Raw genomic sequence first — 24,737 nt, forward strand, 5'->3', positions numbered from 1 at the left:
TTTTGATTTAACTGATCTCCTTTAATAATTGTGAAATCCCTTGTTGTATCTCCATCCTCTCGAATTTGAACCTTGATTCCTTGATTTCCTTGGCGTAGAGTAATCTCCATGTTGTAGAGTCCTCCTGTTGAACTTGTGATCTTGGATTTCCAAAGGAAATTCAAGATTGTTGTAACTGTATCCTTCCTTATGTCGATCCTTGCACTTGCTTTGTTGAGGTGTTCCTTCCTTGATGCCTCTTCTATGTGATTGAATTGACCTTGTGTAGCCTTCTCCAAGTTATGATCTTTGAAATTATGATGATGTCTCTCCTTGATCTCATCATTGGAAAGTGAATCATGTCTTGAATGTAGTGATCTTCCCTCTTAATTGTTGAATCCTTCATCTTCATGTCATGGATGTGAAATTTGAAGTCTTCCATGTGATTGATTCCACACCTCTCTTTGTATGTTCATCCTTCCTAGCCTTCCATCCTCACATCAAACCTGAAAAAGAAAGGAAACAAAATGAACCGTATTGGTGAATGAAATCCATATGTAAATGCAATAAAATTGAGAATATGAGATATTCTTGATAAACCAAGAAGTCTTTACTCCCTTCTCATGCCTTAAACACATCATCACAAATCTAGAAATGACAACCTCAAGTCTGAAATTGCCTCTGCAGTCCTGAAACTTGCATTACTTCAGGCCCTGAAAATGGTTAAAATAAAAATCACACCAAAACAACCTTCACAAGCTCGCCCATTGCCTGATCCACAAATTTGCCTCAAATTAGAAGGAATTTACCCTAGAAATCTGATGAAATTCAACCTAAGATGAATGGAGATGATGAAAAAATCGCTTCTCATCTGCTGGAAATAGTTTGCTCAGCTGCTCTTAATCAGGCAGAAATGAATTTGTAATTTGAAGTTGAAATGAATGTTAGATCTACCTTTATATGTTTCCTCAATTTTGAATTTACATTCTCCACACTAGCCCAACTTAGGCATCTAAGTATTTGAAATCAAGAAAAATGAAATCCCTATAAGTCAGCTGGGCTTATCAAAAAATTTATTTTTGTTCCTTTTAGACCAGGTCGGCCTGCTCAATACCTGATTTTCCTCATTGCATCAGTGAATTATGAAGGTTTTAACCTGGCTTCTTTAGGTTGGCTGGTTCAATTAATCCTTTTGCATAGTTGTGAGAGGTATAAATAAAGATTGATGAACCCCCCATTCCACACTTCATCCAATTTGCATATGTCTGATTTTAATTTTTTGCTCCATTAATTAGGATTTGATCAGCCCTAAGTCTGCTTGTGCGAATCAGAGATCTGATCTGCCTTTAGTGCAAATTGTGGTTGAAAGAATAGTTTCCGTCTTGCCTTTATATGATTCTTTACCCTTTGAACTCACACCCTTCCAACCTAAGCGGCTTGCTCTCCATATTTCAAAATTTTGAATTTGAATTCATTGCAAACACTTAGCCCACTTGTACTGGAATTTTTATTTTTTGAAGGCTTCATGCTATTGAAAATGGGGGGGCAACTTGGAAACTAGCTCTATCTTAGTGCCCACTTAAGGCAGGGAAGTCAATGATGGGGCTAAGTGTTGAGTGTTAGGAGTTTAAGGTGGAAGTGTGAATGCTAGGAGTTGTAAAGACACATGAAAAATGCTAAGCGCTATCCTTCACTTAAGCTGGAAGTAAATTTGTCCTTAATCACTTCATTCTGTTTAAGCCAGAAATGAAATTATCTAAAACCACTTCTGTTGGTTTGTGCTGGAAGTAAAATCACTTACTCTTGTTTTAGCCAGAAGTGTAATTGGTTGAGATTGCTTCCATTCATTCAAGCTGGAAATGAAATTGCTTAAAATTATTCTCTTATAATTAAGCTAGAAATTGAATGACAAGAACATTTTTAAGCTCGGAATTACTTTGGTGAAGAATTTGTCAGGTGAACATTGGGAATTTCTCAAGAAAAATAATCTATACCTGAAAATCCACAATCTATTTTGGATTGCTTTTCTTCACAAGGAATTTTACTTAAATTTTTTAAAGGAATTTTTTCACCAAATTTTATTATTATTTCCTTCTTGTCAAGGTCAGACTATGCCAAATTTCGATCTCTTCCACACTTATCACTTAAAAAATTCAAAATCCTAAGCAATTGACGCTAACAACACCTTTACAACATTTTTTGCAATTTTTACAACTTTTAGCAATTTGACCTCAATTTTAAATCTTGACATTTGCTCATGGATTTCGAACTTGAAACTAGAATTCCTGACTTGACTACACACCCTAAGGTAAAGACCTTCTCACAAGAAAAGGGCTAAAAGACACTAAATTATTGCCAAGCTAAAGACAATTAAGCAAAAACACCTAAGCTAACCAGAAAAAGTGGGAGGTCCCCATTTGCAATGGGGAAATGTGTGAAAACGTCACAACAGTTACTATTAGAATGAAATAGGAAACTACTTTTTCAATTTTTAGTTATACTTTAATCCTTCATATTCATATGGACTTGCATGCCTCGATAATTTAGAACAATTTAAAATGCATAAGAAAATATAGATATAACATTGAACGTAAGTACCCGACAAAGAACTTAAGATAGACTTTACAAATTAACCTATGCATTACGTTACATTACATTACAATAACTTGTGGGCAATTTATGATTTTTTAGGGACACAAAATTTACAGTAACAAGCTTTTTGCTAAGCATGTTTACAGTAGTTAGCCCTTTAAGTATATTCTTGACTAAAATCTAGTACTTTTGCTTGTCAAGAATACATAATATGAGGCATTAACACGAGTCCCTACAAACTGTAGTTGTAATACTGTGCAATTTTAAATTATACATTATTATATTTATGCAGTTAAGATGAACTTTTGACAAATATCATTTTTCTTCCTTCAAGCATTAATCGTTTCAAATTCGATTGCCATGTAGGAGATGGACTATGAGGCAGAAGCTCAAAATGGTTTAAGATTTAGGTAATGCAAACACAATAACTGTGAATTTGTGTTCTATTCAATTTTGAAATAGCCAATGCTCCCATTCAGCATATCTTAATGATTCTGCAAATTAAAATTCCTCTTTTGTTGTTTCCATGCACTTAGAACTCAATGAAGAAATGTGGTTATAGGGTTGTTGGGTAACAAATCTGATATTTTGTTGAGTAATATTACTGAGTTTGGACGAATTGAAATTTGTTATTGAACAATATCACTGCTTTGAGAATCTCTTAACTGTAGGTTTTTGTACCATCTTCTTTCTTCCAAAGATCTTGTATAAATGGACTAAATATAACCTTATTTTAAGTTTAAAAAAAACTATGTGGGTATAGAGTGACTATTGTTGGGTAGCAAATCTGATATTTTTGAGAGTAATATTGCTGAATTGAGACGAGTTAATATTTATCATGAAAAATATCACTGCATAGAGAATCTCTCTATTTTAGGTTTTCCTACTATCTTTTTCTTCCAAGGGTCATGTATAAATGGACTATAAACAATTTTTGTTTCTTGCCTCACCTCAATTTTAGTTAAAAGAATTATGTGGTTCTAGAGTGACTATTCTTGAGTAGCAAACCTGATATTTTGTAGAGTAATACTTCTGAGTTTTACAAGTTGAAATTTGTTATTGAACAATATTTTTACATAGAGATTCTCTTAATTTTAAGTTTTCCTACTATCTTTTTCTTCCTAAGTTTATGCTTAAATGGACTAAAAACAATTTTGCTTCTTGCCTAGCCTTGATCTTAGTTAAAAGAACATATTTTGAACAGCAACAATAAAAATTATCTTATTTGCTTTTTGTAGTTTGCTTAACTTATATTTTCACTGCATTAATATGGTCATTCGTTGAATACCTTGTTATTAAATCAGTAGTTGAAAGATCAATAGCTAAAATCCAGAGTTCTAGAAGACACAGACATGGGTCTCTAGGATGCATCATCCATTTATTGTACGTGGGTGCATGTATTGGGCATCTCTAGACATGCCCAAAATGCCAGAAATGTGGTGATGATGCCCATATCGATTGATATGGGACATGTCCATGGATGTTTGTCCAATGTTCAAGGGATGAGATTTTCAACCTAGCTAAAGGCATCTAAGCATACCATGTTTCTAGCATGGAAGGGGAAAAAATCTTGTAAAAAGTCAACTAAATGCAAATTTTTAAACAGATCCATTGACCCTAGTTTCCGCATTTGTCTTTTGAACCCCAAATCACGAGTATAACCCTACATGTAGTTACCCATTCCTTATTTGCTTCACCCTTTCAAAGTTGTTTTATTTTATTGAACAACTAATGTATAAATGTTTTCTTTGGTAAGAAATTTGCTATAAATGTTTTATTGGACTTTTGTTGCTCACTATCTTGAAGTAGTTCACAAGCATGTTTTGGTTTTTATGATGTAATGATAGAAGCTTCTGTTGATGGTTTTCACCACATGCCTGAAATTTATCAATAGATAACAACCCAATTGGTGTGCAATTTCTAAAAATTCATTTATTGGGAAATAATCTATCTTAGATTGTACTTGTTTGTTTTACAAGTGTCTAGTCCCCATTTAGCCCTTTAACATCTATACCTCTATTTTTTCTCTTAGTAGTTTGTTTGGTCCACTATATACTGATTGAGGACATTGAGTTGTGCTTTTTTTTGCAAACCAATTTGACTTGGGACTCAATGACTTGGCAAAAACTTGCCAAAACTCAGCAAGTAATTGTAAAATGTCCATTTGTGACTAGAAATGCTCAACACCCTCCTATGCATTGACCAACAACATACATTTAATTACCTGTTCATGATTAGATGGTTGCCCTCAATTATAAGTGTAATGCCCCCTTTTTCAAACTAAATCAAGTTAGAAAACCCGAAGCCTATTTTTATTCCCCATAGGCTAAGTGGGTATTCAACAAGGGAATAATATAATAATGATTTATTAAGTTGTCCAAAAGGTACTTTAATTTATGACTTTCGAAAAATGACAATTCATTATTATCAAATTGGGCCAAAAGTAAATATTTGATATGGCCAAAAAGGCACTTAAAAAATTAGTAAGTGGAAAATGGGTGAATATTCAATTAAAGAAATATTAATTACCCAAAAGGTAATTAATAATAAGCTGGAAAAAAGTGAATATTCAATTAAAATTTATTTTAATTACTCTTACGGTTGGATGGAAAAAGACTAGGTTGCCAGTTCGGGTTCGGGTTCGAAGAACCCGGTACGCCAGTACGGCAAAATTTTGAAAAACATGTAATTTTTTTTTTATATATATATATTGATATTTGTGAAGCCTATAAGCATGAATTAAAATTTGCATGTCACATAGCATCATATAAACAACAAAACAAACATAAACTTGTAATCATAGCATCATGATCATACCAGATAGCATCATATACATCAAGTTTAATATCAAAATGACAAAATATTCAAGCATCATTGTTTCAACTTTCAACAATATAAACTTAAAGTTTAATCATCAAATGGATCATCTAATTCATCCTCCTCCTCCTCCTCCTCCTCCTCCTCCTCATTGACATTGACATTGACATTAGATGAGCCAATGCCACTTGCACTTGCACTATAAGCTGGCTCAATTTCCGAGTCATCAAGTGTCAATGCAAGAAGCTAAGAAGCAGGAGCATCCAAATTAGTATGCTCTGGCTCTATATCCCACATCTTTGTTTCCCCTTGTGTGTAGTCATGTTGTTTGTGTGAAAGAAGACGTAGGTTGGAATGCACATATACTAAATTCTCTGCTCTTTTTGATAGCAGCCTATTGCGCTTTACTAAGTGGATGAAAGAGTATGTGTTCCAATTTCTTTCTGAAGCAAATGAACTAGCAACCTATGAAGACAAAGTAAACAATTAAAGTTATACATTAATAAAAATAAAATTACTAGCAACCTATGAAGACAAAGTAAACTATAAATAAACTAAAACTTGTAAATTTAAATTTTTAATTAATTAAACTCACTTGTGATAAAACTTTTATAGCGAGGGGTTGTAGGTGTTGGAAGCATGTGCCATGGAAGTACCACCAGTTATGAGCATCCTTCTTGTATCTATAACGAAGTGCATCAACACTTAGACCATTCCCATTTGCGAATTCTATGAACTCATTTGTAACAACATCTCGCAAATCATCATCGGGATATAGTCTAAGAAATGCTGCCTTGTACCCATCAAATACTTCTAGATCTCTCCAGGGTGGAATCATTCCTGGTTTATCAAGAAACTAATTGCTATAGTACTTAGGTGTCAAGGCATAGGCAAGAAGGTGCAAAGGAGTGGTCGTCTTATTCCACCTTTCTACAATAATTACTTCCAATTCTTTGAAGAATTTCTCCTGGGGATCATTCTCTTTTTCATTTATAGTGACCTTTATTTTTTCAAGCATTGAGTCAATGCCATCATAAATCTCACCTATGGAAGGCCTATCCATGTATGTATAGCGAATCATGCTCATGATGGACTCAGTGATACTTAGGAGATATGTAACAAGATCCCACCATTTCTCATTCAATATTCTATCCCTGATTTTCTCTGCCCTCTCAGTGCTACTCTGCTTCCATACAGTCCAATTGGTGTCGATCACCATATTGCATAGTGCCACTCTAACTTTCACAAGTCGTCTTAAGACGATTGTGTTTGATGCAAAATGGGTCTCAACAACCTATAACACAAATTAATGCCAAATGATTAAAAAATAAAGCCAAACTTTAAAGAAGAATACACAATATAGCTTACACAATGATATTATGAACATTGAAAATTTTAAAAAATCAGAAAATGTAAAATTAAATTACTATTTCACTTACCTTCAATAGCTCCAAATTCTAATAGGTTCTAAAAATCCCTTGAGACATGTGGTGGTTTGTGATGAACATCTGGATGTCCTCAGCGTTTGCATACACATCTCTAGTCCATTTTATTTTTTGCCCAATCCTTTGTAGCATAAGATTGAGTGAATATACTGCACAAGGTGTCCAAAAGATGTGATCATAGCATTGCTCAACCAACAAACCAGCAGCTCTACAATTTTTTGCATTGTCCGTTATGACTTGGACAACATTGCGGGGTCCCACGGACTCAATGGCAGAGATGAGAATTTCTGCAATAAATTGGCCATCTTTTATTTGGCCCTCACAATCCACAGCTCTCAAAAACATTGCCTCTTTAGGGGACACCGCTATGACATTGATCAAGGGACGGTTTTTAGCATCTTTCCACCCATCTGAAACAATTGTTACACCTGTCTCAACCCATGAATCCCTTCTGGGTTTCAATGCATCTTCAACCCTCTTCACCTCTTTCTCCAATAATGTTCCACGTACCTTCTCATAACCGGGGCCCTTATACCCCCTTGGAGCCTCATTAACACTTTTTATCATTTGCTTCCAATATGGGGAGCGAACAACATTGAATGACAACCCATTTGCATAAATGCAACTTACTATATCTTCGTCAGCATTGTCTCTACTCTCATTTTGGAATGCGGTTTCTAAAGGCCCCTTTGTTCTTTTACTTGTCAAGGGTGGTTCACTTTGAGGTTCATTTGTGGCAAAGAAGGGGTGGTCTTCTACTACAATACTGGGATTAGAAGGGCCTTGCATTCCCTTTGTTTTCTTTGATGTGGTTTGGTTCAATCTACGGGCTTCCCTCTCTTCTGCCGCCTCATGCTCCCTAATATATTTCATCACTGTCTCATCTGGTATAGGTTTACCATTTTTTCCAGGGCATTTTTTGATGCCTCTTCCTTTTATTCCACACAAATGGCCTACCACCCGATAATATGAACTATTATGTTCAATATCACATCCATGGCATTTCCAACGGAATCCCCCACCTCCCGGAAGTTGTTTTATAATGTCCAAATATTTCCATAAGGGAGAATTTGGATTATTTCTTTGTTTTGCAATTATTTGTTCATTGCCAATGGAGGAAGATGTAGATGCCATTCTAGTTCCTATGGCAAGAAATAATATAAACATATTCAAAAACAAAAACTAAATAATGAAAAAAAATTCAAGTTTCATGTTTGACAATTTGTGAAAAAAAAATAGTTGGAAAAAAATGTGTAAAAACCTACCTCTTGCAGCCCATGGAAGCTTGAAAATGTATGGAAATGATGCTGCAACACTTGTTGAAGCTTCAAAAATCAGTCTTCAACTCCTCCTCTTTGATCTTGGAAGCCAAATTTTGTTCACCCTTTCTTCATCCTGCTCTCATAAAACTTTTGTTTGCAACACAAATGAGGTGAAATGAGTGAATAAAATGTTTTAGAAGTCACTTTTAGGTTATAACTTTCACTTTTTACAAGGCGGAATTGAAAAACAAATTAAATTTGCATTATTTTTGGACTTTACGAGCCGCCCGGGTTCGACTAGGTTCGACCCTGGATTCGACCAGGGTCGAACCACCTCTGGGTTTTTCGAACCCTGGTCGAACCCAATTCGAACCGGACCCGTACTAGGGTGGCCCAGAGGCGAACCCGGTAACCTAGGAAAAAGAATAAAAACAAATATTGGGAAAAGAATTTCATTGTATTCTTCATCAATTTCTAGAAACCCTCATTTTGGAGAGTAGTGGTTTTTGGAATAGCTCTCACCCTTAAGACTTAAACCCTTGCAGTTTATCTAGGAGTGGGAAGACTAAAACCTTTTGTTTTTTATTGTTGGCTTTATACAAGAAGCAAATTTGTGCTTACAGTGGATTACAAGTTATTACATGTTCTAGCCATAGGTTGCAATAATTTTTATGCAAAAATTTATTCTATAATTGTGGCTCGAATTTATCCTTATTATATTTTATTGGTTAATAAGCTAATAAATAGCCGTACCCTTTTTCCTATATCTATCGTACCATTAGAAAGGGGTGTGGGAGCTTGAGAAAGGGTTCCCATCCTTGTGGGAAAGTGGTGGGCCATCCGTACCATTAAAAAGCAGAGTTTCCCCCCAAAAAAAACTTCAAGGGAATCACAACATTAAGGAATATTTTGAATTTAAGTTCTGACCTCTCCAACCTTCACACTTGGCTGACTCATCAAAAGTGAGAACTCACAATTTAAAAGGGAATTCGCTTCTGCTTAGAATGGTTGTGAATGAAGGCCATGTCACGCTAAGGAAGAGGCTTGGTATTTCAAGAAACACCTGGCTGCCAGGTCCAAGTAAACGCAACATTGAAAAGTTTATTGAGGGACTTTATAAGGGTGTGGAAATCAATTAGCCATTGTCCAACTTAAGAGGTTTCTTTTTATGTTATTCGAATTTTATTCAATATTACCTCCAAGTAACTACAACATTAAAAAGAGAACTAATAGTGAAGTTGAAGAGTTTGATTGGTTTAAATGATGAAGGGTATGTAGTTTTATAACTTATTTTTGAGTGTTTAAGGTGTGTGTGGTGCTCCTTAGACTTAGGGTTAGGGTTAGTGGCTTTTATTTAAAAACATATATACTTTGACAAAAAAAAATTGTTTATAGTGTTGGATGTGAGGGTGTAATGCCCCTTATAGGCATATTCCTATATTATTTCCCAAACACCTTGTAAATGCACTGGTTTGATGTTTATATCAATCTGATCTGCTTCTTATACTCATGTGTGTGTGTGTGTGTGTGTGAATCCTTTCTATTCCATTATGTATGATTCTCTGGTTATTGATTTAATGTTTCCTCCAAAGATGAAAAACTCTTACTCGGCAATAACTCTTTTGGCCCAAAATTTTTGAAAACTCGACAAATTTATCGAACATTTGAAAATATATAATTCTTAAAATATTCTTGAAAAACACACATATGCATTGAATTTGTAGAACATATTACTGTTTTCTATCATATATAAATCAAAGTTTGAGTTAAATACGTATCATATACCAAAAAATAAGTGCAACCTCTAAATAAATTTGAGAAACTTGTCAATTGCTTGAGGACAAGCAATTTCGGGAAGGGTGGACTGTCATGTCCCTTCCTTGATCATTATGTATAACCTAAATGAAGTAATTATTATTAATTAATCTAACTATTATTTGGAATCATTAAATATTTATTTATTTATTAAATATTATTATTTAATTAATATTCTTGAAATATTTTATAAATTATATTATATTTGAAAATAGTATAAATAAATATTACATATTAATAGCACTCATCCTGATCAATAAATAAATTAAGCAAATACTAAGTAGACTGCTTGTGTCAATAGCACTGAACTCTTCCAATTACCTCTTCTTAGTTAACTTTTCTTGTTCATGTGTTTCTAATTGGACATAACAGAAACGTTTTGCCTCAGGAGTTTGTGATTTGCATACCTCAATATCATGTCCAGGTATGCCGGCAATATGGTATTTAAACCTATTGATGCCACCAAAATTAATTTCTTTACAAAAAAAACATTTTGTTTGATTTTTTTGTCTGCCAACAAAGTCTTCAGTATATTTCCAAGCCTCATCCTTTTTAGGCATTGTGAAAAATGAATGTTTTTTAAACGTGAAGGCTGCTGCAATAAGAAAATTTAATAAAGTTATAAACTAATAGAAAAAATCAGCAAACCCTACTTTTAAAAAAAATAAAATTGTAAATACATGTTTACAATTTTTTTCTAAAAAAATGTAGGGTTTGCACTTTGCTATTATTCTACTTCTCTCATTGAAATTAAGCTAAAAAAATAAAAACATTCAAGATTTGGAAAGTTAACTGTTAAACTAAAAAAAAATTAACAAACAAATGAGAAAAATCCATTAACATACCTAAAAAAACCAGCAAAATCTACAAAGTTTAACACTTACCTCTTTCAAATGAGTTGAGAAGTCTTGCTTTGGACTCCTTGATGCTCTCAATGCAAGCCTATGGCCTCCCCAATGTGATTTGTGGTCTCCTTGATGCTCTTCTTCCCTGCTGGTTGCAAACCTATGGCCTCTTGTTTTCCTTCCTCTCTCTCACTTTTCCTCTCTTCTTCTCACAACTAACAATTAGAAGACCTTTTAGGGTTATATGAAAGAGAAAGTAAAAAAAAACAAGTGAAAAAGCTTTTCTTTTTTTTGTTTTTTAAAATTGAAATTGACCATTGCACGGCTGAGTCCTGGAGCTCGGACTCGGCGAGTTTTGGCAAAACTTGCCTGACTCGCTGCGCGGCCGAGTCCTGGAGCTCGGACTCGGCGGGTTTTGGGCAAAACTCGCCTAACTCGTGAATCAGGCGAGTTTTACCCAAAACCTGCCAAGTCCGAGCCACGAGTTAGCAAAACTCGCCGATCTTGGCTCGACTCGCCAACTCGGCGAACTCGCCTAACTTGCGGCGAGTCTGGGAAACTCTAATTGATATATGAAGATATGAAGCATATGTGGAGTATATGCACAATATACATAAGGTCATGAGGCATGAAGCCTGAATACACTTAGTACACATGAAGCACGAGGCCTTAAGAGTATGTAAGACATGGATAGCATGAAGTAATACACACAAAGTCATTAAAACACATGCGAGGCTTAAAGTATACACAAAAGTAATACCTGTAGCAGTATTCACAAATACATGCAAGATATGAAGCATACACGCCACATGGAGGTGCAAAGCATGTATATGAAACACACACAACATAAACACTCTATATTCAAACTCAATACATCAAGCATACACATGAAGTACATAAGGTATGGAGTATACACTTATATCTGCTTAAGTTAAGTAGCAGGAATTCACTTTAGTCATAGAGCATACAAAGCATGAAAATCACACATGGAAAAATATGTGAATCATCCACAAGAATACACTCAAGGCATGAGTCATTCATAATGCATGTAGACATATAAATGCATGTAAGGCATGGAGTATACATGTCAGGGGTAAAGCAATATGACAGGTACACAAACATGAAGTAATACTCTTAGATACATATCAGACGTTTAGTGCAGGAAAAAATGAAGTATACACAAAGTATGAAGTACACATGTAAAGCACATAAATACGGGCAAGGCATTAAGCACATTCATAAGCATTCACACCACTAGCCTTTAAAGCAAGAAGCATGTACATAAGTACATAGAACATGAAGCATATTAAACTTGTATGAATATACGCATGGCATAAGCTAGGTAAGGAACATATATTAAGAATGAATTTTGTATGAATATACGCATGGCATGGAGTTTGATATTTTTTTGGTGTGGGGGACAAAAAGGACCTGGCAAGAGTTGCCTTGGATCAGGCAAGTTTGGAGCCTGGACATGTCAAATCAGAAAATTGATACAAGAGCCTCACAAACTTCACTGCTGATCTGGATTCACAATTCCTAGCCTTGAATTGGTGAGTCTCATTACATTTTTGCTAACCAATCCCCTCATTGCATGACAGTGAACCTACTGAGGATCATTAGCCTTTTGGATACCGTTTAACCTTATGCGTTATTTTTATAGAGTTGCTTTGTGCAGCTACAGATAGAAGTTGCTTAAAACTTGCTATAAAAAGTGGGATGCATTTCTATTTATTCAGAAACATAATATATACTGATGAAGCTTCTAGAAAATGGAGGTTTGATTTCTCTAATATTTGCTCAAAAATGTATGAGAACGCTGTTAACAAGCCTAGTAAAAATTTCTCTTGATGACAATCTCTCATGAACTATTTATTTCCAGCCAGTTGGCAGTAACTTTATTGTGTTCATGCTCAATTCCATATTATAAATCAATAATTGGGTTACCACAGCTATTCAGAATATGTGGTCATTTTAACTGTTACTGGGAGTTCTTTGGGAATCTTTTTCACAATTATAGAGAATGAAAAATGACATCAAACTAACATTTCTAAAACAAGAAAATCATAAAAATATTTTAGACAATTTTTTTTAATTGCCTATCAATGTTCAAAATATTGCAGATATCTTTATTAAATGTCAAAATAATCAGTTTGACTGGGTGGAAGGAATGAGTAATAGCATGGAATATTTGACCTTCATATGAAAGATATCAAAGTATTTTATGCATCAAGTGTATAAGGGACATTGTAGGAACTTGTTCAAGGTCCAGGGGATGGTTTCCAAAGAACTAAGGAACTATGTTATTTATGTGTCTGGCTAGGTTTAATGGTTGATTAACAACTAAACATATAAAATTTAGCATAAATTTATGTTTGTTTTTTTTCTTACTTCGTTCCAACTTTTATTTACAGACAACTTTTTGGGAGATTGCCTGATGTAGTTATACCAAAAATGTACAAGGAGCTATCAAGTTGTCGAGTGCTTGTTATGGAATGGGTTGAGGTGAAATGCAAATATTGCTTCCTTTGACATTAATAGTTGAAGATAACTTTGTTTCTCAATATAATAGTGATCAGAATCATGTTATTAGCTGGGTAAAATGATTGCAGTACTGTGCAGGGTCAAAAACTATCAGAAGTAAAAGATCTTCACCTAGTGGAGGTAAGCAAATAATGGTAACTTTTTAGAAACATAAAGAACGTTTTTAGATGTATGAATTGAAATTTCAGTATATATCCAATTGAAGATCAAATTGATTGTTTAGGTTCAATCTTGAGTTCAGATGGTGTTGCCGTCTCGGTATCTGTATTTGTTTTGGAAACATGGATTGTTTGGTTCCACTTCTTGATTTCAGATGTTGTCTATATTTGTATGATATGGTATCACATGGTTCATTCACTTCAATTTTTTATCACTTCATCAGGTGGGAGTGTACTGCTCTTTGACCCAGCTACTAGAATGTGGATTTTATCATGCCGATCCACATCCTGGCAACCTTCTACGTACTTATGATGGGAAATTGGCATACTTAGGTGTGGGTTCACTCATACCTATCTCTTTCTTAAAAATTATTTATAATGTTTGTATCATCAGTTAATGTGACAACATCAATTTGCTTTACCTGTCTGTTGATTAATAAAGATAAACTTCTATATGATCAAACATCAAATAATCATGGTTGTTGGTTTCTTTCACAAAATTGTCTTTTATATTAATATGGACTACTATCGTGTATGAAAACAAACTGTGTAATATGAATTTGGCACATTAACTGAGCCATTCGCCATCAGTCTGAATGAATTTGTCCAATTTCCCAGATTTTGGAATGATGGGTGAATTTAACCAAGATTTAAGAGAAGGACTAATTGAAGCTTGTTTGCACCTGGTCAACCGAGAGTTTGATGACTTGGCTGGAGATTTTATCACTCTTGGGTAAAGCACATTTAGCAGTTTTTTGGAATGTTTGGTTGTAGCTAATTGTCTTAGCCCTTCTGAACATTCAGCTTCTCTTTTTGATAATTCGATGCTTTGTTTGAGTCATAGGTTGCTTCCTCCAACTGCTCGAATGAGTGATGTTGCAAAAGCCTTGACAGGTAGATCTTTCATATGTTTCCTGTATCACTTGGTATGAAAAGCTTTATATTTTGAACAATAGTTGACTGTTTTCACAGAAACAAAACCTGTATTTGTTTTTATTTTCTCCTAAATAAGTTTCTTGTTTGATCCACTTGGTATGTACTTAAATGAGATTTAGTGACATTCTAATTGAATGAGTTGCACAATTATTAAGGATTTTACATTTCAGGGATTGCTTAATTACTAGTGAAGAAACTGAAGTAATCTTGGTTATCAGCCAAGCAACTGAATAAATGTTTACTTTCTATTGAACTGCTTTACTGCAGATGTTTTCCAGAATGCAGTGAGTAAAGGAGTTCGAAACATAGATTTTGGAGATTTATCAGGAAATTTGGGGCGGACAATGTATGTCAGGGTTATATACTGTTATTTATCTTGTTAGGATTGGAAGCATGCAATTTTAGTATCTCAATTAAATTGTGTTATCCTTTAATCAAGTTTGAAATTGACTATTCTTACATTCCTGCATGGCTGAGTCATACTTATTTAATTCCCATATATCTATAGCTGACCTAGTTTAAACTGCTGTAAATAGTTGTAATCCTTCACTTGTTATTCTTGTTTGTCTGCATGCCCTATGTATGTTGCATTTCAGTTTATGCATAACTACTGTCACTGATAATATATGCATAATCAGTCATAAACTGCTCCCTTTATTTAATCACTTTAAACGACTTTCACACTGTTAATGTTTCTGTCTGAATTCCAATCAAAGTTAAAGCCACCATTGTCTAGTCCTTGTTCCATGGTTTAGCTGAATATGCTTTAGGCATTATAATAACTACCATTATACAATATTTAATTTTAATATTGAATTTCATTTATAACTTTTGGAGTCTCCAAATGTTTTATAATGACTTTGTTAACAAATCTGTTTTGCAGGTACAAATACAAGTTTCAGATACCTTCATATTTCTCACTAGTTATTCGAAGGTGATTGCTACCACCTGTATGAATGCACATTTCTTACCTTTTAGAAAACAATTAAACACTTCACTACAGCCTTCAGGTGCATGACAACTTCTAATGTGGATGATCTTAACAATTACTATGATTCATAATTCTCCAGTTGTTTTTGTATTGGAAGAAATATTTATTTGGATTATAAGGAACTGTCTAATATAGAGAGCATACTTTTGTCATATTGTATTTGGTTGTGATTTACAATTATCTTTTATTTTTCTTAACATAAGTTTTAGATCAACATACCCACAGTTTGAATTTATTTTCTTCAGTTTTGAACACATGATGAGATGGACTAGCATTTTCCCAAATTTCTGAAATTTGATGTTTGGGAAACTTCAAATGTTTCCATGTTTTTTGTAACTTTCTTTAGCACCAATTGTTGTCTAAGAATCTCACCTCTTGACCTAGCGTTCCTAGATTCATCAATCTCTAGTTTACTTGTCTAGCTAAAATGTGTGTCTTCACATTGAACTGATCTACTACACTCCAATTATTTTATCTGGTTATTGAGTCTGCACACTGCTTCCTGTGTTATTTAAAATTACTTAAAAGGAATTTCAACTGAAAAATTCAAACTCTCATTCATTCTGTCCATTTATTGTAGCTATTCGCCTCTCTTCCATTCAAGAAAAATGTTGTTAGCATTCTTAGTTACTTGGTCCACTATTTAACTAGGCAAACCATCTTTCAACTGATTGACTAATATGTACCTTTGATCACTTGACTTCATCATATCATAATTTCTGTTTAACATGGTTGCATTCTTGAGAGGGTTTGATGTGAGATTCTACTTTGGGTAGATCCATTATGAGATGGTTGCACACATCTTCATCTCTTTCCATAGGTTCTATTCATGTCAATGCCATGGCTATATTGTTAGAATTCTCCATGTGTGTTAGATGAAGAAGATTCCAAAGTAGATCATCGTCATCAATTGAATCAACAGATGACTAGCAAAGCACTGCTTCTTTTGTCTATTTCTAGTTAGTCCTGTATAAAATTGGTTTGTTGAACAGTAATATCAATGCAGACGTTGATGTAACATTAGTATTATATTATTGAAATGCATGAAAGACATGCACTAGAGAATTAATAGCTTCCAGTTTGGTGTTATTTTTGTAAGTAAGCAGAAGCCTACCAATCTTGTCTACAAAGAGAGGAGTCAAATTGAATTTGATTCTCAAAACTCATCTTGGTTTTACCTTTTATATTTTGCATGAATGTTCAGTTTGGCAGTTTTGGAGGGCGTTGCACTTTCCAGTGATCCAAATTACAAGGTCTTGAGTACTTCATATCCATGGATTGCACGCAAAATCCTCACTGATAATTCCCCTCAACTCAGATCAACACTACAATCTCTTTTGTACAAGGTTTCCTATCTGCTTTTCTCAAATTATATTTAGTTATCAACCATACTGTAAGCAGTGTTATTATATGTCAATAATTTACAATGTGGCAGGATGGCACATTCAGGATTGATCGTTTAGAGTCTTTGGTTTCTGAGGTTAGTTTGCTACCCAAAATATTGAATATGATAATTTACATCTCATACTGATGAAGTTTCAAAATTTCAAGCAAGTTCATTGGTAGATGTTTTTTGATAAGTTCTGTGTTCTAAATTAACACGGTTCAGGATATTGATGTGTCTTGGTTCAAGAAATAGGTTAGTAATATGAGTGGAGTTGCTCCTTTGTCTGCAATACATGTGCCTTGTACCTTATATTACTGTCAATTCAAGGTTAAGAATTCATGGAATTAGTCTAAAATACTTTTTGCTGGCAGTCTCTACGGTCAACAACAGATGACACTTTAACAGGACCACAAAAAACTGATAACGAGTCCGTGCTGATGCGTAATCGCATCCTTACCTTTACCCTAAGTGAGAAGGTAGTGGGAAACAAAATATTGTTATAGTGATTATGTTTTATTGTGGTTATTTAGTGAAGTTTGCATTCTGTAGGTTTTTTTAATAATCTTGCAGCAAATTTTTTGCTCATAAATGTTTTTACTTCATAAAATGGAAAACTGTATATGCTATGCTCAATTTCCAGGGTGACTTCGTGAGGGAGATTTTTCTTGAAGAGCTGGCCAAGGTGTGCATGCGTCTCTCATGTGCATTCAATGATTCGTGTATTGATAGGTCAGTGCCTGAATGTTCAAAATTAAAAAATCCAAATAACCTGTGGCAATTTGTTATTCTATTGTTATATTGTAGGGTATTGATGCACTTAATCGATCGGCATTTGAGAGAACTGCATCTAATGTTATTGCAAACTTGCCCATGGCTCCTCCATTTACCTTACACTTTGTGGAGGATGAAGACATAATAAACTTGAAAACCTTGCGGCGCCTCATCCTATTGTTGTCAAATGGATTTGTAGAAAATATGAACCACGGTGCAGTAAGTCAAAGATTTTACACTAAACATTGCATCAGATCATGTTGTTTGCAATACATTGTTCTTTTGAATTGACTAAAATGGTTGAACATGTATTTTATTATATGATTTCTTCTTTGTTCCAGGAAGAAGCGGATGTTCTACTGAAAGAAAACAATGTTCAAAAGACATGGGAAGAGGCTATAATTGTTCTTCAACAAGTAAACTCTTTTGAGAAGCTTTTACCCATGCTTTCAGTCTTTCTGGAGGTATTCAATTGATAGTCTTTTTGGAGGCATGTATGACTTTTGTTGCAACTGCCTCTGATCTAATATTTATGTTACTAACTTATTAGAAATAACGTTTTGATTACCTTCTTATTTGATGGTATAGCTTCCACGTTCAGCTCAGCAGCAAGCATTCGTTTTGCCAGTGGATCTGGCTGGAAAGCTAGCCTCACGCACTTTAGCAAGAACCATTAGAAGTTTTGTGCGTTAAGTTGGCTATTGTGGTAGGTGAGTAGCCCCTATAGTAATTACAGCCCACTAATCATGGCTTCTCATCAGCCAATTAACAATGATCAATAAAAGATTTTGGCATGGCAGGTAAGATTGTGTATTTTCATTTTCACCATTAGTCTTCATTTCCATTCCATCTAGATCAATAAATTGCCTGTCTTTACCATTGATGACTAGATAGATAGTAAATGGTCATTCTTTTAATGGAGATCCAGTCTTAAATTTTGTTAGCATTTTAATTTGCCTGTTTAGGACAACTGAAACTGGAATAGTTCGTGAATAAATCCTCTCTAAAATTTTGTAGGGTAGACTCTTTGATCTGATCTACATCTAAAATCTAAAACAAATAATCTAGATTGTTATTTATGCATGCTAACAATTTACCTTCTGGGGTTTTTGCATGTAAACAAAATGCTTGAAAACAATCTATAACTATTTTTTTTTATCTCAGAAGTCAGAGCACAAGACTGGACGTACTTATGAGATTTTTAATTTATGCAACTCAATAAAAATGTGAACTGAAAACAAAACACTGTTCCATGGTTAAAGAAAGCAAAGACCAATGAATTGGTATTAACAATAGGATTGATTTGACATGAGCCACAAGAAATACAAAACATGATATGAGATTAAAGACAATAATACTTGAAAGCATGCAAAGCTACTCATTAAGAGTAAAGGACAGGAGTTAAGCAAAGTTGAACATGAGAGACACTCAAGAAACACTGAGAGGGGAGCGGGGGTGAATCAGTGCTTCAAAAAATTCAACCCAGATTTTAAACATGACACCAGAAGATACATAAAAGATCAAAAGCACAAGAACGCAAGATTTCTCATGGAAAACCCTTTCATTAGCTTGAATGGGCTCCAACCCAGATTACAAAGCAATAAACAAGGAGAGACCAACTCTCCTCTCAGCACCAATTGAGAATAGCAGAGGCTCCAACCTCCACACAAACACAAGCACCAACTTAAATATCCACTTCAAGAAGAACTCACAGCTCCTTGAGAACACTCATCATTTACAATTCCTTGCCTTTAATCCGCCAACTTCAAAAATTATATATATATTCCGCTACACACACAGCACAAAAGCAACTTTTGAATCTCCTTTTAGAAAAAAAAAGTTATATACCCGTAGATCTTCACTTATCTCTTACCTGTGACTACCCATATGTAGAAGACTCCATACAATAAAGATTTGATTCCTCCATTAAGCGCACTACATCAGTATGTATAAATGAAGCAGTCATCGGTGAGGAGGGACCTCGAGGAGATCGGTCCAAACCGGTCAGCAAGAGTTAACACAACGGAAATACATAGATATGATGGAGGCAATGCATAACAGATAGTTTTATTGCATGATAGTTAATTACATCGAATCGGTAACAGCCGGGTTACAACATACCGGCACACAGGCTTGGTAGAATAGGTCTCACCGGGACCTTGAATCGAAAGATCTATCTTCTAGGCACAGTTCATCTATCCGATACTTCTTTATTCTTTGAGTTGATTCCTTGATTGATTACATTCTAAAGTATGATTACAAATATATATATCGATCCAAAGGATCTGGTCGGCCCAAAAGGATCAAAACCCTAATGTGCAGAAATGAATGAGGTCGGCCTCCGAAAAATCCAAAGGATGAACAGCAGAAGGTCGGCCACACGTCAAGCAACATCGAGATCAACGTCCAAGGCTCTGCAAGCTTCGGAATGGGTTTCGGAAGATCACCAGAATTGGTCTCAGGCAACTGGTAACAAGAAACTGTCAAGGAAACCGGTAGCAATATCTTGCCGGAAAGTGATCCAAATGAGATGCGGTTAGAAAGCAAGTAGGGTGATCAAGTCTTCAAGAAGAATCCAACTCCACAAGAAACCGGTGTACCAAAACCGGGACACACAGAAAAGAAAACTGAAATTGCAAACAGAAAAAGAAAATGTTTTTGGTTGATGCAAGATTGTTGTGAACCGGGGATGCTCCTGCATCAGACATCCGGGGTTAATAAAAAGTGAGCCTCTCACTTTGCTTGGGTCAGAGGAAAACCAAGGCGGTCTACCTCTACCAGAGAAATTCAAGATGAATCTTCCACTGGTCTGTTCTTCCACTTCACAAGATATTCTTTGTATTTACTGCTTCAGGTACTATGCCCAATCCTACTATCCAAAATCTCTTCAATCTGATCTGGTTCCTTCTGGGGCAATAGTTTATCCAAGTCTGCAATACTGTCCTCACTGATTTTTGGTTCATGGTGCTCATGAAGATCTATAATGTTGAATATAGGTGAAATACTTAGACTATCCAGTAGCTCCACCTCATATGCATTTCCAAAATTGAACTTTCTCAAGATCTTACAAGGTCCAGACTTCTTCATCTGCAACTTATTATAAGTTCCAACCGGGAATCTCTCTTTTCTCAAATAGACCATCACCTCATCGCCAACTTCAAATTCCTTATGTCTCCTCTTCTCATCTGCCTTCTCCTTGTATTTTCTATTCATGTCTTCCAAATGTTGTTTAACCTGAATGTGCAATGTTGCCATGTGATCTGCAAATTCTTCTACTTCTGAACTCTTCCGGTCTTCACTGCTAATGTCTCTCAATTCTGTTATTCCTTTAGGATGCACTCCGGTAACAATCTCCAAAGGTGTTTTTCCAGTACTTCTATTCACTGAATTGTTATAGGCAAACTTTGCTTGTGCATGGATCAAATCCCAACTTCCGGTTTTATCTCCCACTAAACATCTCAACAAGTTTCCCAAACTCCGGTTAACTACTTCTGTCAATCCATCAGTCTGTGGATGAAAAGTAGAACTGAACTTCAAATCTCTCTTCATCTTCTTCCAAAGTGTTCTCCAAAAATATCCAACAAACTTAGTGTCTCTGTCTGAAACTATGCTCTTAGGTAATCCATGCAATCTTACCACTTCCTTGAAAAATAGGTATGCTACATGCAATGCATCTGATGTCTTCTTACAAGGTATAAAATGAGCCATCTTTGAAAATCTATCCACTACCACAAATATAGAATCATTCCCTCTCGGTGTCTTAGGTAAGCCAAGTACAAAATCCATACTTATATCCTCCCAAGGTCTTACTGGTACTATCAAAGGTTTATACAATCCCACATTCTGACTACTACCTTTTGCAACTTGACAAACTCTACAACTCTGCACATATCTCTTAATATCCTTATGAATCTGGGGCCAAAAGTACTTCTCACTCACCAATGCAACTGTTTTATCAATGCCAAAGTGTCCAGCTAAACCTCCACTATGCTTCTCTTTTATCAAGTTCTCTCTCATGGAACTTTTAGGTATGCACAACTGAACTCCCTTAAATAACATCCCATCCTGAATGAAGTAATCCAACCATTTGCTTCTATCAACCATAACCAGTTCTCTATATGCTTTCCAAGGTTCTGCAAAATCCGGGTCTTCATCATACAAGGTCTTCAAATCTTCAAAATCTAATTTGTCACTCTCATCTCTGTCAGCAAATTCCTTCTCCTACTCAATGCATCAGCAACTTTGTTAGATTTCCCACTTCTATGTTTCAACAAAAAGGTGTAACTCTGCAAGAACTCTACCCATCTCATATGTCTTTGATTCAACTTACTCTGACTACTCAAATATTCCAAAGCTTGATGATTTGTATACAACACAAACTCCTTAGGCAGCAAGTAATGTCTCCATTTCTTCAAGGCTTGAATTATGGCATAAAATTCCTGATCGTATACTGAATATCTCTTCCAGGCATCATTCAATTTCTCACTGAAATATGCTATTGCTCTCCCTTCTTGACTCAAAACTGCTCCTATTGCTGTTCCACTTGCATCACAATCCACTTGAAATACCTTATTGAAATTCGGTAAAGCCAACACAGGCTGCTCAGTCACTTTCTGTTTCAACAACTCAAAAATTTTGTTTGCTCTGGTGGTCCACTTGAATTTCTTCCTATCTCCCCTCATGGTCTCAGTCATAGGATTACAAACTGAACTGAAATTTCTGATAAACTCTGGTAAAAACTAGCCAATCCATGAAATGATCTTTACTTCTCCAATGCTTTCTGGTGTAGGCCACTCAACAATGGCTTTCACTTTCTCGGGGTCCATCTTCAAACCATCCTCAGATATCACAAAGCCCAAATAGACTAGCTCATCCTTCATGAAAGTACACTTCTTGATATTGATCAGTAACTTTTCTTCTCTCAACCTCTGCAAAACTTGTCTTAACTGCAACAAATGTTCCTCTTTTGTTTTACTAAAAATCAGAATGTCATCCAAATACACAATAACAAACTTGCCCAAGAATTTCTTCAAAACCTCATTCATCAGCCTCATGAAAGTACTCAGTGCATTAGTCAGTCCAAAAGGCATCACCAACCATTCATATAATCCTTCATATAATCCTTCATCAATAACTTTTCTTCTCTCAACCTCTGCAAAACTTGTCTTAACTGCAACAAATGTTCCTCTTTTGTTTTACTGAAAATCAGAATGTCATCCAAATACACAATAACAAACTTACCCAAGAATTTCTTCAAAACCTCATTCATCAGCCTCATGAAAGTAATCGGTGCATTAGTCAGTCCAAAAGGCATCACAAACCTCTACAAAACTTGTCTTAATTGCAACAAATGTTCCTCTTTTGTTTTACTGAAAATCAAAATGTCATCCAAATACACAATAACAAACTTACCCAAGAATTTCTTCAAAACCTCATTCATCAGCCTCATGAAAGTACTCGGTGCATTAGTCAGTCCAAAAGGCATCACCAACCATTCATATAATCTTTCATTTGTCTTAAATGTTGTCTTCCATTCATCACCTTCTCTGATCCTAATCTAATGATATCCACTCTTCAAATCTATCTTTGTAAAGTACTTTGCTCCACTCAAATAGTCCATTATGTCATCCATCCTAGGCAAGGGAAACCGGTACTTCACTGTGATCTTGTTTATTGCTCTTGAATCGGTACACATCCTCCATTCTCCATTCTTCTTAGGTGCTAATACTATTGGTACTGCACAAGGGCTCAGACTTTCCCTAATCAAACCTTTCTTCATTAGCTCCTGCACTTGTCTATTCAGTTCTTCATTCTCTGTCGGTGTTAACTGGTGTGCAGCTTTGTTAGGTAAATTGGCTCTGGGAACTAAGTCCATGCAATGATTAATACTTCTAACAAGTGGCAATCCATTAGGTACATTATCTGAAAAAATGTCCTCATATTCTGTCAGCAAATCTCTTATCTCTATCGGGTGTTCTCCTTCCGGTTCCGGTCTCTCAGTCTTCTTAGGCATTAAGGAAAAATACACATTCTTATGTCTCAGTCCATCCATGAACTTCCTTCACTCTTCAAAGGTTCTTCCAAAGGCAACAAGGTTTGCTTCATCCCATTGGCCACAATAGTGTATGTATTCTTCCTCGCATCATGTATTGCCTGTCTATCAAACTGCCAAGGTCTTCCCAACAAAAGATTACAAATGTCCATAGGCATAATATCACACAAAACTTCATCATGATAATTCCCAATTTTCAATTTTACTAAACACTGTTCACTTACTAGCAACTTATGTTCCTGAATCCATGCTATCTGGTAAGGCTTAGGGTGTTTCAATCTCTCTAATTTCAACTTATTCACCATCTCTTCTGAAACAAGATTATCCGAACTACCACTATCAATAACAACTTTACAACACTTACTAGATACCTTACATTTGGTCTTGAACAAGTTCTTCCTCTGCAAGGGTTCTTTATCTTCTCCAGTATGACACAAAGCTCTCCTCATCATCAACAGTTCTCCATCTTCCTTTTTATTGCCTGATCCGGTGGGGTTCTCTTCCACCACTGCCACTCTTCCGGTAGTCTCTGACTCCTTACATTCAAATGCACAGTGTCCTTCTCCTCCACATTTAAAACATGTTCCTCTAAACGTCATTTTGTCTTGTCTTCCAAAGTTCTGATTCCGGTAACCATCCGATTCTCTCCTCCGATAGAAATTTCTATCATCCTTTCAGTATGAATTACCTTCTTTGCTCACTTCCTTGTCCTTGTTCTGATCTGTACCGGTTCCTCTTCCTCTAGTGTATTCTCTTCCTCCTTGAAATCTTCCTCCGGTAAACCTTCCACCTCTACCTCTCTATCTCTGCTCATGCCTCTTATTCAATTTTTCTTCAGCCTTTATTGCATACTGGTAAGCCTCTTCAACACTCTCTAATTTGACCATATTGAGTTCATCTTGTATAGACATCCGTAATTCGTTCAAATATCTTGCAATTTGTTCAATCTCATCATCAACATGTCCGGACCTAATGTTCACCTTGTAAAATGCTTCGATGTACTCTTTCACACTAGATTCCTTTGTCTCAGATTCTGCAACTTCCGGAACAAATCTACTTGATAATTTGTCGGGACAAACTTTGATTTTAACTTAGCAATCATCCTATCCCATGTTTTAATCTTTTCTTTACCTCTTCTTTGCC

At 35.3% G+C, this 24,737-nt stretch overlaps 1 protein-coding gene across 4 annotated transcripts in view; it reads left to right on the forward strand.

Annotated features, from left to right (window-relative positions):
- Positions 1–24,737, forward strand: part of LOC131076011 (uncharacterized aarF domain-containing protein kinase At1g71810, chloroplastic) — a 291,860-nt gene that overhangs the window by 259,905 nt on the left and 7,218 nt on the right. Inside the window, exons 8-22 of one of the 4 annotated variants that reach the window (XR_009359117.1) lie at positions 2,938–2,981; positions 13,170–13,260; positions 13,378–13,419; positions 13,682–13,790; positions 14,076–14,190; positions 14,302–14,351; positions 14,661–14,739; positions 15,277–15,327; positions 16,589–16,730; positions 16,820–16,864; positions 17,143–17,247; positions 17,412–17,453; positions 17,576–17,761; positions 17,884–18,006; positions 18,131–18,342. Coding sequence is in view for 2 of the 4 variants with exons in the window: in XM_059213057.1 (XP_059069040.1) it covers positions 2,938–2,981; positions 13,170–13,260; positions 13,378–13,419; positions 13,682–13,790; positions 14,076–14,190; positions 14,302–14,351; positions 14,661–14,739; positions 15,277–15,327; positions 16,589–16,730; positions 16,820–16,864; positions 17,143–17,247; positions 17,412–17,453; positions 17,576–17,761; positions 17,884–18,006; positions 18,131–18,235 (1,329 nt within the window). In the remaining 2 variants the exon portion in view is untranslated. The remainder of the gene's footprint in view (positions 1–2,937; positions 2,982–13,169; positions 13,261–13,377; positions 13,420–13,681; positions 13,791–14,075; positions 14,191–14,301; positions 14,352–14,660; positions 14,740–15,276; positions 15,328–16,588; positions 16,731–16,819; positions 16,865–17,142; positions 17,248–17,411; positions 17,454–17,575; positions 17,762–17,883; positions 18,007–18,130; positions 18,343–24,737) is intronic. The other 3 variants (XR_009359118.1, XM_059213057.1, XM_059213058.1) reach the window with 3 other exon arrangements.

The sequence above is a fragment of the Cryptomeria japonica genome, chromosome 10, assembly GCF_030272615.1.
Source record: "Cryptomeria japonica chromosome 10, Sugi_1.0, whole genome shotgun sequence".
NCBI lineage: Eukaryota > Viridiplantae > Streptophyta > Pinopsida > Cupressales > Cupressaceae > Cryptomeria > Cryptomeria japonica.